Source organism: Pelecanus crispus, chromosome 14 (genome assembly GCF_030463565.1).
Source record: "Pelecanus crispus isolate bPelCri1 chromosome 14, bPelCri1.pri, whole genome shotgun sequence".
In the NCBI taxonomy this organism is placed as follows: Eukaryota; Metazoa; Chordata; class Aves; order Pelecaniformes; family Pelecanidae; genus Pelecanus; species Pelecanus crispus.
This window is the reverse complement of record NC_134656.1, coordinates 14,876,643-14,892,255: the sequence shown is the minus strand read 5'-3', so window position 1 is coordinate 14,892,255 and position 15,613 is coordinate 14,876,643. Positions and strand designations below refer to the sequence as shown.

Here is a 15,613-nt window from a genome sequence, read left to right as displayed (position 1 = left end):
TGCTGGAATGTGAAGATGGAGGTGAGCTAGGTAAAATATTTGTGTGCTTTGATACAAAAACACAGAGCTGAGTCCTCCATCTCTGACACTCTCAACTTCGAACTTGAAATCAAATGTATAGCCCATATCCAGGGCCCTGGTTGTTTATGGTTTGCACTCTGCTTGGTGTCAGCCTTGGAATTGCAAGTGGCGAGTGTTACCAGACGGTGATGTTGTGAACAGGAGCGGGGACTGTGCCAGTTTTCATGTGGCTGGGAACCTGGAGCAGAATCTCTATAACAGGAGGAATAAGCTACTTACAATTATATAAAATAACTATTATGTTTCACCTTTGGAAAGCAAAAGAAAAGGTCTTTAATTGTCTGCTGAAACTGCAGTTTTGCCAAGATTAAATGGGGAATTAATACCAGAAGGTAAAGATTTTTGCAGAAAAATCAGTGTAACAAAAGTTTGGGCTGTCTCATGAATCTCCAACTGCTCCTTGCTGCTGGGTTTGAGCTGACAGTGATGCTACTTTGTAATTTACTCCCTTGTTGTGTCCGCTTCTTAAAACGTTATGTAGTTCTCTGTGCACTGGTGTTTTGCCATGGAAGTGTGGTTCTGAGAACGATTCTGAGCAAGAGGCTGTGGGGAAGAAAAGAGATTATTTTCATTCTGAAGTAAATTTCAGGCTGGGAGAAGGTATCGGATTGTCAGGTTTGAATGTGTCTGGGGACTCAACCACTTCCCTGGGCAGCCTCTTCCAGTGCTTGACAACCCTTTCCATGAAGAAATTTTTCCTAAAATGCAATCTAAACCTCCCCTGGTGCAACCTGAGGCCGTTTCCTCTTGTCCTATCACTTGTTATTTGGGAGAAGAGCCCAACACCCACCTCACTACAGCCTCCTTTCCGGCAGCTGTAGAGAGCGATGAGGTCTCCCCTCAGCCTCCTCTTCTCCAGGCTGAACACCCCCAGTTTCTCAGCCGCTCCTCACAGGACTTGTGCTCCAGACCTCAAGAGATGTCACTGAAGAGGAGGGGGCAATTAAATCTTCATTGCTTAGCCTGGTGTGCAGTGACTGGGAAGAAAGCAGATCATGTTTACTGGTGGTGCTGGGCTGATCTGCATAAGGGAAATGTATGTAATTTTAAGAATATCTTGCTAATCCTCTTGTCAGGTCCAGCTAGAAGGTGGGAAGGGAAAGCTGTGGTTGGGAATGGCAATTCCCTGCTGTTCTTTGCATTGAAATCTGAAGTTGCTTTTGATCTTAGGTATCTTACAAGTGCTACACACTCAGGTTCAAAAAGATATGTTTTGGGTGCTCACTGTTGACTATGTGAGAGTAATCCAGATGTAGTATGAACTGAGGAAAAGCCTTGCAAAATTTCTGGAAGGTCAGTGATACCTGAAATGGTAGCAAGTGAGATGCTCAGTAAAACACCTTCACCTTGTACACCCTCTGGACATGCTGAATTCAAAGAAAACATTTCCAGGAGATACAATGAGCTAGAGGTGGTTTCCTTCCACCATAAAAAGCCATTTGCATGGTTAACTCACATTGCACATGGCTTCTTAACACCTGGCTTGGGGAACACTGCTTCCCTGAGGCAGCGACTTGGGAAATGAAGGAAATGTTTGGGTAACTTCAAGTTCAAGGATATTTCTGTCAGACTTTAATGCATCAGTTTATTTGTGTTTATTTTTGGGAAACGGGGGAAAAATGAAGTTTGCTTGTAGGCTTTGTTAGAGCATGGAGTGGAATATGTAAAGCAAGATTAAAAACTAAATAGCCTATTGTTTCCCAAGGTATTTTCAATCGTGAAGCCTTTCAGTTGGTTCTCCCTCCCCTCCATCTGCAGCGCTGAAGCCTGTGAAACACATCCAGCGCTCTCCACTGATACCTGACTGCCTTATCTCTGCACTCATATGAATTGCATAATGCTTTCTAGCCCTGGAAAATCACGCTTTGCTTGTGACAAACTTCTTTCTCATCCGTTTGTGAAGTTTTGTGCCGACCTTGTTATGAAATTGAAGTAAGTGGCATAGGAAAGCGCAGGCGGGAAGTTCCTGTTTTCTGTAGCCTGCAGGTGCTGGGCAGGCAGGACCACAGCCTGGCACTCGAGGAGTTCTGCTGCGGTGGGTGTGAATGCACTGGTGCTGGGCTCCGGGCAGCTGAGTGCTGAGCTTTTCGAAAGGTGTGCTAAAGCAGGACTTAAACCCCACTAAGTCAGGCTTGTACACCGCTGAGTCTGCCTGCTTGTCTTCTGGTTAAATAGAATCACGGAACGCTTTGGGTGGGAAGGGCCCTTTAGAGCTCCCCCAGCCCAACCCTGCAGCGAGCAGGGACAGCTTTAACCAGAGCAGGGTGCTCAGAGCCCCGTCCAACCTGGCCTGGGATGGTTCTGGGGATGGGGCCTCCACCGCCTCTCTGGGCAACCTGCACCAGTGCTTCACCGCCCTCGTAATTCAAGAGAGGGACATGTAGTTGGGAAGTAGCAACATTAAGTGGTTTTCAAAATGAGGTGCCCCTTTAAAGAAGAAAGGAATTAAGGATTTCTGATCTGTGGTTTGCATTTTCTGTGATGCCAGCAGCTTTGTTTTCTTGTTTCAGTGGGTTTGGTGTCAGCCTCTTCTGCCAGCTGGTGGCGGTGGGGCTGGTTGGGACGCGGTGGCAGCACGCAGTTCCCCCGGGTAGGCGAGAGGTGAGCCCAGCCCTAGCGCGGGGTGTGACTCCAGCTAACGGGGGCTGTTCTGGTCAGACAGGCAGGCTGCCCTCCTCGTCTCCCGCTTGCTGAACAGTGCTGGAGGAGCTGACACCTGTGACAGTCGCCGGGGATCCTTATTCCCAGTGCCCCTTTGCAGGCAGCCCACCCCCACGTGCCCCTGCACGCAACAAGATATGTTAAGAACCAATGGATAAAAATTGTCTCGATTCCAGGTCTTGCTTCATGAGACAGGAGTGAGTTCAAAAAACAGGAATAAGTCAGGAAAAGCTTCGCTTTCTTCTGGCTCAGTAAAGTGAGAGTCACTAGCCAGGGTATCCCTGCAGACCCAGCTTCTGACCTTGGCACCGTCACGCGTATGGCGGCTGTGTAACGTTCCCAGTTCTGGCTCCTCTCTCGTCCATGGCAAGAGATGGTTTCAGTCTTGAGGCATTACTAACTGAAAAGCGGGGGAGCGAATTATATATATGTATCGTGGCTACCTGTCAGCTCCAAAGCATGCCCAGAAGTTAGGGACTGCATGTCGTATGAGGGGTATGGAGAGGCAGAATGGGCTGCTTTATAAACACGGACATAGAACGTCAGTGGGAACGTAGGGGATAACGTAATGGATTTATAAGTTTCAGATGCCTTCCCCAACCCGCTCTGCAGGCTGTCACTAAAATGGAAAATAGATATGAGGTTGCATAATGTATCTACAAAGAAGTGTTTGTTTAACAGCGGTACCCACCATTTGCATTCAAACAGGCTGCAATTGCTAAAATCAGGGGGGAAGCTTAAGGTCCTGATGTTTGATGGTGAATATGGCTGTAGAGAGCAAAATTCTGCTCGCTGTGCTTGATTAATTCTATATGACAAAAGATATAAGATAAAGTGGTGTGTATACTGGGATCAATTGCTGGGAAAAGAAACATATGAGCATATTTTTTTGCCTTGACTGGCAAGCTCTCAATCCTGAGACATTAGAGTTTGCTGCCCTCAGTTTTAAGGTTATGAACACATGAAATCCTGACAACTCAGTTATTCATCAGTGTGAAAGCTTACTCGAATGTATCAAATGCATGGGAAGGCTAAATGGATACATCAGCCGTGATTTGAGCAGAATATTCTGTCTTGTTAATTTATTTATTTAAGAGGATTAAAGGGAATCTGAACAGCCGTGGAGAGTTCCCAAAGGATTTCAGTAGTGGAGGGCAAGAAGGACCATTACAATGAAGTGATGAGATCTTTATCACAATTTGTTCTTGTATTAAACTTAGGGCCTCATGATCGTGCCATAATACATTCTTCCGAAGGAATGTCTAAACCCGAAGGGTAATTTATCACATCGCTCGACGGTCCGTTTCACTGTTTAATTACCACATTTTTAATAATATGTACCCTTTTTTCTACAGGGATTTTTTTTTAACCTCCAGTTTTCAACTACACTTACTGATATTGTTATTAAAAAAAGCACAGGACAAAGGCCCCCCTGCCTCCACTATGCGAAGATGGAGTAAAATTCACCAGACTTGTGTTACTGTCTGCATTTACTAAGCATGGTATAGAGATTCGGCGAGCACCCGGGCACTGGACACAGGGTGACTGCTGAAGTGCAGGATGAACTGCTGAATGTTAATTCAACTTCTTGGGCAGAGTGTGAAGGTCCTTGCAGAGTTTTGCGCTCCGGTCTGTGGCTGATACTTAGGCCGAAAGATACGCCCAATGAAGCCGCATAATAATATATTCCAGTATCGCAATCTCATTTTGCTTGTGTGGACACACAGTTGCCCATACACTTGTGGGGTATGGTGAAATCCAAGTGGGTTAAGGCTGGGGCTTTCTTATTCTTTCTTATTCTTTTTTATTATGTTTTTTTCCTTCAAAGAAAGATTTGCATTGGAAAATAGCCTTGTGCTTTGTACTTTAGTTAATACCTCCGCTATGGTCTTTCCCTTCGCAATGAAAGTTTTATAAGTCCTCGTATTGGAATAGAAGTTTTACAGTCACAGATGATGACAGTTAGCAAAGCATTCACATTCCCTCGAAAATTGTGTTAAATTAGGCTCTGTGAAGGAGAAAAGAGCTGTGCGTACGCTCTCAATATCATACCTTCATCTTTGTGGTGGTTAACATAGCATTTGCTCAGAGATTTCAAGGAGTTAATACTCTGAACTTTTAAAATGGATAAAAAACAGAGCGGAGGATGGAATAAGAGGCGGTGCTTCTGGTTAACGGGGACTGAGAGCGCACTGGCGTATATTGGATGTCTGCTTGAATAACAACAAGGGGTGAACTCGCTAACCATCCCATTTCTCACACTGCTCTGGTTTTATTTTGTTCTCCGTAGTCTATCACAGCAATTATATATCACTGAACACTTGGAAGTTAAGTATGTAAAGCCTTTTCTGGTAGTTTCCAGTAGACTTGAACTTGTACTGTTGACGTGTTTTACACTTTACAAAAAATTTGGACTCATATAGCCAAATTTTGCACAGTTGACCAGGGACTTGAATTGTCTGTGCACCTCACGAGTAAATGATTCCTGTCCAGCTGGGCGGATGCTGGGCTCGGTGTTTCGTTGCTCCTGTTCTGGTGGGAATGTGGCTATTCTTTATCCTTCTGAGTTCCTATGCCATCCGACTTCCGACCTTCTGATTACTTCAACTTTACTGCTGTTGTTGCTTCAGTTTAAGAACCGTTTCATTAACCCAGTGAAGGAGGTTCCAAGGAAGATTTAGGATTTATGAATGTATATTTCTTGCTTTTACTGTATTTTAGCCTACACCGGTGTTTGCTGTGTTTAGACCCATAGCAGTGTTGGCCACTAAATCTTTTCCTTGGGACCATCAAGTTGCCCTGGAGCCGATATGTATACTCTACCTTACATATGCAAACTCTGGACAACCATTCTAGTTTGCAGGGGAAAGACAACTTTCAACTTCCGACAGCTGCCTGCTGTGCAGGAGATAACCAGGGAGCTGGTTAAAAAACATAGAGGTTCAGTCTTGTGAGAAATTTCCTCGTCTTTGTATTTGCATTTATTCTGCATCAGAATAAAACCCAATATTTTCAATCAGAGTGAAATTCTTAAATATATTTTTGAGTATTTTCTTGTTTGCTTTCTGTCTAGGTTTTTAAAAGTTTAGATTAATATTATTGTTTCCTTTTTTTTTAGAATAGTGAATTATTATATGATATGGCTTGTTGTTAAAATAGATTCTTTTAAAATAATTTAGAACAGCTGCTTTTTAGTGATTGAGTCATCTCATTTTCTAGATTAGAATCTCTTGTTTGTTTTGTAATGAAATGGTTTGACACTTGGAACAAGAAATTAAGATAAATACTCAGCATACCAACTAGAAGAGCAGGTGGTTTTTTCAGCATCCTTCTTATCCTAGGAAAGTACCGTATTTCTTCTCCAGACATGTTTCTGTGCATTTATAAATTACTCCAGAGCTGGAAATTTCCATTTTCTTCTTGAATTTTTTTCAGTGTCTGATTCTCTGAAATTTCTCTTCCTTCAGAACTTTTAGTTTAAATAATTAAGGAGAAGAGTGGCAACTTCTTAGTGTCTTACATGAAAACCAACATCTAAGTGATACGCTACGGCATCTTTTCTTTCTATAGGAGAAATCCCCCGACACAGAGACGTGCATACACACAGACACATCCTGCGTAGCGCTTTTTAGATATTCCAGGGAGGAAATACCAACAACTTCAGTAAATGGAGATGATCCTGGCTATGAGAAATGTTGCCGAGCGGGATAGGGAGCCTGTGGCTTGAACAGCGTGGATGTGTGCCAGGTCAGGAGGGAGCAGGCAGCGGGCACTCCAGGAGACTGCTGGCACCAGGAGCTGTCGCTGGAGCTGCAGCTGGAGCTGCTCTCGCTGTACTGGAGGCCCACAGGGGAGCAGGCTGAGACAGAGCTCTCACATTAATCCACACTTGGGGTAGCACTAATATCTAAGAAACAGCAGATACCGTAGTGGGAAGGGAAAATGGTCCTTTTTTTTCTGAGCTGGAAGAGAATTTGCCTCCTTTTCCAAATAGAGGGCTCTGGTTTTAGGGCTACTTCATCTGGTTTCACCTGTGGTTTTGCTGCTTAACCAGCAACACTCAGCAATTACAGAAATCCACAGAATCCCTCAACCACAAAAACGTTTGTGTAGAGGAGAGTAGTAGCCCTCATTTTATACATGGCAAAACAGAGACTCAGAGAACATCAGCTTATCGTCATTGTGATGAAAGTCATCAGCGGAGGTGGGCACGCAGCCCGTAGGCTCTGCTGGCAGTGCCCGGAGGTGCTTGCCTCGCCGCTCGAGTCACTCAGAGCTCTTCTTGTGGAAAGCAGAGAAGAGGTCGAGACTAACTGGTGAGAGCGGTAAGCTGGTAACTAGCTGTGTCTGCTGACACCACTCTGCTTACCGCTCCCTTAAATATTTCTGCTTACGGACTGAATGAAACTGGACGACATGCGCAATTTGGTACTCTTGTTTTCCTGTTCTCTGTGTTGCATCCAGGTACTGTTTGTGTATTAAAGTTAAATGTTATCTTTTGGGGACAAGGATTGCTTTCTCTGAATGTCTGCACGTCACCTGGTTTAACAGGGTTCATACCTATTGGAATAAAGAGTCTGCTGCAGAAACAATAATCTCGCGATTCGGCTATGCCATGAAATCTCTCTTTACTGTAGTTTGTATATCCTAAAAAAATGTTTTGGGAAATACTGAAGTCTGATTTGAGTGAGCAGTCTTTCTGAAATTTGACCCACACTACAATCTCAAATCGTGGACGTGCTCTCTCAAGTATAGTTTTGTCCTCCTTTGCTTCTTGTGATTGACCCAGGCTGTTTTAAGGTCCCTTGTTCACATATTCTCTGTTATAGTCAACAGAAAAAAGAAAGACTGTTTTTTTAATAAATGAGTGACTTTTTAAAAAATATCTCTCTCTCTCAGGTTTCTGGCAAGTAATAAAAAATTAAAACCAGGTTGTAATTCCTGGAAAAATTAGTAGGTTTTCAATGAAATCACCTGCAAGCTGTTTAATTATAGTTCCTTTAAGAGGTCTGCTTTTGTAGTTTCTCGCTGCTCTGTGGGCCTGGGTGTAATTCACGGCCCTTCCCTCTTATGCTGCCTCGCCTGGGGTGTCAGCTCTGTCTAAATTGTTCTTCTCTGTCCAAGTAATAGGATTCACACACTCACACCCTTCTCTGGTGTCAGTAGCATCAGCCTCTGTCTCCTTATTTATCCTGTCATTATTAAAGCCCCCCTTTTTAAACATTGTACATTTATTTTTCCTCCAAATGCGACATTTTCCTCCTGTCATAAAGCAAGCAACTTAGAAATTTTCAAAGGCTCTTTCAGCAAAGCTGGGAATTAGATTCTTGTGGAGTCCTTCATAAAAAATTGAAGACTTTGTGTATTAACATACATTGATTTATTCATAGTGTTTCATTACAAATAAGCGAGGATCCCGTAATATCAGGAAAGGTTAGGAGAGCAGTGGAGCACGTTATATTATATTGACAGCTCAGTTGAAATTGAGCTGCCTTTGGATTGAATTTGGAACGCAGGGAAGGAATTGGCTGGTAAATAAGTCATGAGTTTTACTTGCAAGTGTCTGTGTATCAACAGGGTTGCCATGGGTAAGCATAATGGGGCTGGAGCAGAATTTCAAAGGTGTGCTTTCAGCTTGGATTCCTTTACAGGTGTGTTAGCACCAGCAGCGGGTGTATTCATGAACAGCTCTCCAGGTCTGTAACCCTGCTGACTTATTCTCTCAGGCAAAAACCAGGCATGGTACCCACGTGTAAACCTGCAAACTGAGGCTAAAAACAGGGGGAGGGAAATGATATCAGAAGCTGGCTTACAAGCTCAAAGAAGAGAAGGGCTTTTGTCTAAAGGCTTGGTGATATTTATTTCATTGAAACACACCGTTTCATTTCAACATTTCATTTCAGCGTATTCTCTTTAGCACAGGAAAAGACTTCCAAAACTTTTGTTATCAGTAAAAGGCTCCCATTGTTTTCAGTGGCCTTTTGAGAAGCCCATTTGCCAGAAGGAAAAAATACTTGATGGAAAATGTATCCGTGTTTGCACCAAAAGTTTTTGTATGCTGTGGGGATTGTGTGGGAAATTCTAATGAAAATTCTGCCGGTCGTGCTGTGCGCTCTGGTTTGGCTGCAGAAGTTCTGCGACTCGGAACAAAAAGCAATTCTTTGCATCTTTTGTTGTAAATCAGCACATGCTGAGGTTTTAGTGGAGAGAAGAAATTAGTTTTTTCCTAAGTAAAGCCTTGGAAAAATTGTCATGTTTGTTTGCCAGCATCCAAATACAGAACCCCTCACTAGAAATACTGAAATAATATCTGTCCTTGTATTTTCCATGTCTAGCCTCAAGAGATGGCAAAATAGGGGAGCAGAGAAAGGCCAGGTGCAGAAGGCCCCTTATCACCTTACTTTCCTTGTTCTTCATTTGCAGATTACATACAAGGCCGTTGGGTCTCTGGATCCCAGTGCTGACCTGTCCAGCCAAAGAGGGAAAGTCTTCAAACTAAGGAATGAAACACATCACCTCTTTGTAGGATTATACCCAGGGACTACGTATTCATTCACCATCAAAGCCAGCACAGTCAAGGGCTTTGGGCCACCCATCACAACACGGATTGCAACTAAGATTTCAGGTATTGCTTTGGAGAAGAAGAAAAAAGAGCTTTCTAGGGCTTTGTTCTTTAGACCCGCAGCTGATGCATAAAACAATAAAAAGGTATTCAGCTTAGTGTCTCCTCTACAAGTTTCATAGGGAAAATTTCTAAAATACAGTATCTGTGTTTGTTCGGGTTACAAATGCAGTGGTTAATTTGTGGATATCTTAAATATCCATGAATATCTTTATGGAGCATTTTAAATGAGAACCTTCATTAGTTCTACAAATGAACTATCCCTGTAATAATTGTTAGTATTATCTGCGTGGCTGGGGAAGCTCCTTCAATAATGTGGCTTTTATTTTCAGATTGCACCAAAATGGATGTAATGAAGTAATTGAATTAATAGTGCAAGGAGACTAAAAATAAAGGAGGAAAGCTGTTTTTATGTTTGGGGTTTGGTTTTTTTTTTTTTTTTTCTGAGTAAGGGCAGAGGGAGGGCTTGAGGTAGGCAGACAAGTATATGAAAAGAACTAAAATAAGGAGGCGTTGCAAAGAGAAGGTGCATGTGTCTAGAAAAAAAGGAAACAGGCTAGCTATCAGAAAAAAAGGTGGATAAAGGGATGGTAGAGATGTTATTGGGCAGACATGTAGACTTTAATTTTAACATTTAATTGATAGCACTAAAATAGGTTCTCTAACACAGTTTAAAACTGTCATTTTTTGGAATACCTTAACTGTTTTTTCAGTAAAGCCAAAATAAATGTTTGGGACATTCAGGACACTTGCAATGCTTGAAATTATGGCTGGATGCCACAGAAAAAAAGTGCACAACAGTGCATATTTTCCATTGCCCTATTTCAAAATTGGTTAATAAAAATAAGTTGTTAGCATGAAGTGACAGTGTAAATTTTAAGGAAGTAAAATGTATCCGTTCCCTCCACTAGCCGTCAGCAGGGTTTGAACCCTTAACATTCAGTGCCGAAGCCTGTGTCTCAACCACTTGAAGTAAAGCCATTAACTGTCTTAACAGCTCCGTGGACTGTTAGGGTTTATGCAGCCCTGCTGTGAAGGGAAGGCACGGCATGCACTCTATTCACTTGTGACCAGAGAAATAAAATAGCACAGTAATGGTAGTGCTTTTTCCCTCTGATTCAGTTTCTTTGCGTTTTATTATTCAGTGAGTGCTCAAATTGTGTTAGAAGCCTGCATGATTATTAACTGTATGCACACTGAGCTTGGTTTATCTTTTTTTTTTTTCCCCCCCTCCATCTTCCAAACATCTGGTTCACAATAGGTAGACACAGACTCCGTGCAGGCATTAGTGTAGTTAGATTAGACATTAGATTATCTCATTGCACGGTCAGTCCTATCCATGTAATTTGGAAATTACTGTTAAACTTGCTCTGAGAGGCAGGCCCAAGGTTAGTAGGAAGAAGAAGGATTTTTGCATTGACTGGAATGTCCTTGTAAGACTATATATATTTTAAACTGAAATTTTTTTTTAATATATATTTTAAAATGAAAAGACATCTGTGCTGTAGCAATGTGTGAGTGTATATGTTTATATGGGTGGACACTTTTGTGTATGTCTTAATCACAATTAAATGGCAGAATTCCTGAGGACTTCTCTTTGGGCAGGACTGGGATCTTGCAAAATAGGCATTAAACTGATGAGCAGTGCTTGCTATTTTAGAGACATCACCGCCAATTGTAGTTTTATTGAGGTACTACACAACTGTTCTGTGTTGAGTACACAAGAAAACTACTATATCTTATTTCAGTGTCTTGTGACTAATACAGACTCTGATCGCTGAATTACACTCAATACCATTAGCTAGTACTGCCAAGACCTATGTTTCTTGCATTTCCTCCTTCACTATATGGTGTCTGAAAGTCAGGTTGTAAAATCACTGTGGCAGGTGCAGTGTTTTCCGGGGAAGATAACTAAACAGGTCTCATGCGCTGCCAGAAGGAGACATCCGAGCTAGCTAACGTACCCGAAACCATTTTGTGGCCCCAGGGCAGCACTGCTGCTAGGCACTTAGCTGCTTCAAAGCAGGATGATGGAGCCTGCAAAGGCAGAGCCCAGCCCGTTTCTGGTGCCCAAATTGGCCCTGCAAGCTTTCTGTAGCACTGCCTTGCGCTGCGGCACCGTCCCCTCTGGCCAGAGCAGGTGCTGAACGATTCTTGCCGTGGCACCTCCAGCAGCTACGGTGATCTCTTCTGTAGAAGACTGCTGGTGTCATGCATCTTCTTTAAACGACTCACACTGCTTCCCCTTGATGCAGAGCACCTTCTTCAGAGAAATCCTCGTTAAGGAATTGGCATTCATTCTGAACTCATTGCCAGCTTATTGACAGGGAAGTCGGTAGCTGAGCTGATAATAGCAACCACCACTCTTGACAGTTTTTGGGCATTTAGATAAAAATCCTGATTGTAAACAGGATTACGGCAGAAATCATTGTGAGAGGATTAAATATGGGACTCCCCGCAATGCAGCTTGCCCTTGTGAGTTACAGATGAACTATTTGTGTGCATTCTTCTGTTTGCTTTATACTTTAAAGATTTTTCCACAAAACTTGCATCTTTGGAATAAATTTAATGCTGCCCTGATCTCGTGATCTCTTCAGTTCATCCACAGTAAAAATTGTCCGAAACAGTTGTCTGCTGTTGGGGAAGGAAGAGTAAACATAATAAGTAAAATATGTTTCCTAAGGACAGCCATCCTACTTGCATGTAATGATCCGAATAGAAGATAACAAAGCAGAAGTAGAAATTAGACTTTGCCAAGTGTGACTATTCAGTGGTTTTCTGTATTGCTTTGGGGGACACGTCGGCGAAGCGATGGGGTTACCCCGGCTGGGTGCTGCCTGGGCGTGCCGTTGGAAGCCATGCAGCTGCCTGTTGATTCAACATCGCTAGAGCACTGGGGTAAAATGTCACGGGTTTGAGTGCTAAAGTAACCTTGCTAATTTGTGCTCCTCTCTTTTCATCTTTCATGCTTCATGACACACCGTCCAGCTAATCAATTAAAAACTTTGTCTAAGATGTGGGAGGTCTAATCCAATGAGCAGACCCGTGAGCAGGAGCCAGGTTTCCTGGGTGCTGTTTTTAGCTCTGCCACCGATTCACTCATCCTAAGTGGTCTTTCATAATGTCCATGCAGTTTTCTTTCCTCACCTTTAAAAATGAAGGAGTGATCCCATCTCAAAGATTACTAAGTCTTAAAAATGCAAGACAGGATTTTCAAAGCCAGCTTGAAGATTTGGGTGTCCGATTCCTGTTTAATTTTACCAGGAAAAGCATGTACAAATATTTAAGTAGATTTGACAATTTTGGTCATAACATCGGGAAGTATTTTGATGTTTCATTTGAGAAATGTTAAACGGTCTCCAAGAAATGTTAATATTACGTTGCCATCACTACCGAAGGCAGTAACTGGTGTGGAACTAACGTGTTGCTCTTTGTTCTGCTGTAGCACCATCGATGCCAGAATACGACACGGACTCCCCCCTCAATGAGACTGACACTACCATCACTGTTATGCTGAAGCCCGCTCAGTCCCGGGGAGCACCTGTCAGGTAGGTGTTTTGTCTTCTCTTTTCACAGTTCTCCCTTTTCTTTCCTCCCCAGGCTTCACTCACGCCTCTCTCATTCTCATCTGATAATGTAGCTGCTGAAAGCGAACGCTGACTGAAAGGCCAACTCTGCTGTTGATTCTGCCTTTCACAGCCTCCTTTTATAAAACGCTTCAACCTACTTGCCTCCCGCTGTTAACCTCCAGGAAGGATTACTGATAGCATTGCACGGGGTTATTACCCTTTCAGCATCGCTTCAGATGCCTTTGCAGCACTGGAGTTTCAGTACGTGCGGCTGTGTACTCCGGCGCTGTGAATTGAGCATCGCCACGCAAAGGTGGAGGCGGCTTTCAGGCCTCCGTCTCCTGCCCTCTCTTCTGTGAGGGACAAGGCCTTTTTGTAATTATCGTATGGGTGCCCAAACTATCTTTAATGCTTGCGGATGCATTTGTTCAGATTCTGGATCTAACCACACGCCTCACATCTTTATATTATAATCCAGCTACTGCTCCTGGGCTGGTTGTGGAGTAGCGATCTAGTTCAGAAAAGATGAACTCTGGCTTAGCGAGGCTTTGCCAGTTGTAGGCCAGCACAACTTCCCCTGGCAGAGTAGAGGATTTAGGGGCAGGGAGCTGCCCAGGCACCCGTGGAACAGAGTGAGGACCTTGCAGAACACATTTCTGGCCGTCCCTGAGCTGGGTCCTGCTTTTAACGATGACATGTTGAAATCATAGAGCCATACAATCATTTGGGTTGGAAAAGACCTTTCAGATCATCGAGTCCAGCTGTCAACCTAACACTGCCAAGGCCCACTAAACCATGTCCCTAGATGCAACTCGACTGCAGATCTCTCCCTGGCTGTAGAAACACAACTTAGAGAGGTCTGTACGGCATTGCTCTGTTGTCTAGGTGAGTTTGTACGTGGTGAAAAGCACCAGCACAGAAGAACAAACTTCCCTTCCGAGCCGGCACTGCCTTATCTGTCGCTGGCAGAAGTACCAGCTGGTCAATCATCCTGCCAGTCTGCTCAGCTGAGAGCAGGAATTAGAATCGCTTATGATAAAAATACTGGATACTGCTTTGCAGCGGTATCCAGCAGCCCTTACCTCCCTGTAGGCCCTTAAGGCTTTTACCTCCAGTTTTCACAAGAGACTTTTGAAATTTTCCCTATGGGTGGTATTTTAAAAACCCGTAGTCCCTTCTTTCAAAAGTGACTTGGGTTTCTATGCCCCACTGACCGGTTCTTAGTGCTTTTGAAGGACGTCCCACTAAGTATTCACGAGCAAATTGCTCAGACGTATACTACTTGATTTAATGAAATATCCTGTACCAATTGCTGGGCCACCCTATGTCACCCGATGTCCCCCAAACTGCATTGATACTCTCAAGCAAAAAAATCTGCTCTTTAAGTCTTAGCACCATCCCTTTCTAGTTTTTCCGAGTAATGTATTTTAAAGTTCCCCTTTCAATCTCTGGTACTCCGTATGAGTGAATTTAGGAGCCTATTTTCTGAGTTCTTTGGGGATGTTTTTCTGCTGGAAAAGAGCAGTAAAATCACACAGCTCTGTTTTGTTTTATTTCTTTATATGGGGGAACATTCCTGTATCTCGTTTTACCACCTGCTGTCTTAAGAGTGTTGCTATTTTGTCTTTTTATTGAAAATCTTGTGATTTTTCTCGAAGTCAATTTACTATACTTCAGCTGCATTCAGTGAATGTCTTTTCCAGCAAATGTGTCTGTTATAAAAAAATCGGTAGAGATTTTTATAAATTTTCGATCTGGTTTCTTTAATTGCATTGTAGTCTATTATACACACATTTGCAGAGAGCGCAATATTTACATGCCACATCTAAGTGATAAGATTACTTCCTATTATGAGCCCATTTCATTGACTTACAGATGTGTGTATGAAAACCAGAATGGATGGCAGGAGCGGGGAGGGGGGCGGTCTTGGGGAGAGTTTTAGCTTTTTATTAACTATGACAGCCTCCGAATGTGTGAATACCTTTTTCTCTATGACCATATAGACTGTTCTTAGTCTAGCCTCAACAAATCCAATTATTTCAACCTTAGATTTTCCCAACCTCTTCCCTTTTCTTTCAGTCTGTTCTGCACACTCCAATTTGTGTAAATTCTCTCACAATACCATATCCAAAAGCAGGTATCACTCCCTCGGAGGCCTCAACAGCACCCAGCAGATTAGAAGAATAACATACTGTGAACTGCTTGTGACACTATCAACACGCAAGAATGAGGTGGTTTTTTCCTCCTCAGTGTTTTTTTCATATTCAAGCTGAGCTGAGATCCAGTATATCCTCTTTGTTGCTGTATGGTTAGTTCTTCTACCTTTTGTGCGTGTGCATTTTATTTCTCCTTCACAAGTATCATATTTTCCATTCATCTCTTAAATATGACAAATGCTTTAAAATTCTGATACAAACTTAAGTGACTTAGAGCTCCTCTTAGTCTGATGCCATCCTCTGTTCGGTTACCCAAGGCATTAGAGAAAACACAGGTTTGAGACAAATGACTGTGCGAAATCTCCGTGCCCAGCAGCGAGCTGGGGCGGAGGTCGCTGGAGGGGATCCCGCATGATGCAGCGTGCTGGTAGGATGCTGGTTCTCCTGGCCTCCTCGTAGATATGACCATACTTTCCTAGATCCCTTCCACTTTGCATGCTCACCTTTCATATCCCAGCCTGCCT

At 43.1% G+C, this 15,613-nt stretch overlaps 1 protein-coding gene across 1 annotated transcript in view; it reads left to right on the top strand.

Moving 5' to 3' along the window:
• PTPRT (protein tyrosine phosphatase receptor type T) overlaps positions 1-15,613 on the top strand; it is a 339,432-nt gene that overhangs the window by 211,378 nt on the left and 112,441 nt on the right. Inside the window, exons 9-10 of the mRNA XM_075721369.1 lie at positions 9,166-9,367; positions 12,810-12,912. Of these exons, the coding sequence (XP_075577484.1) occupies positions 9,166-9,367; positions 12,810-12,912 (305 nt within the window). The remainder of the gene's footprint in view (positions 1-9,165; positions 9,368-12,809; positions 12,913-15,613) is intronic.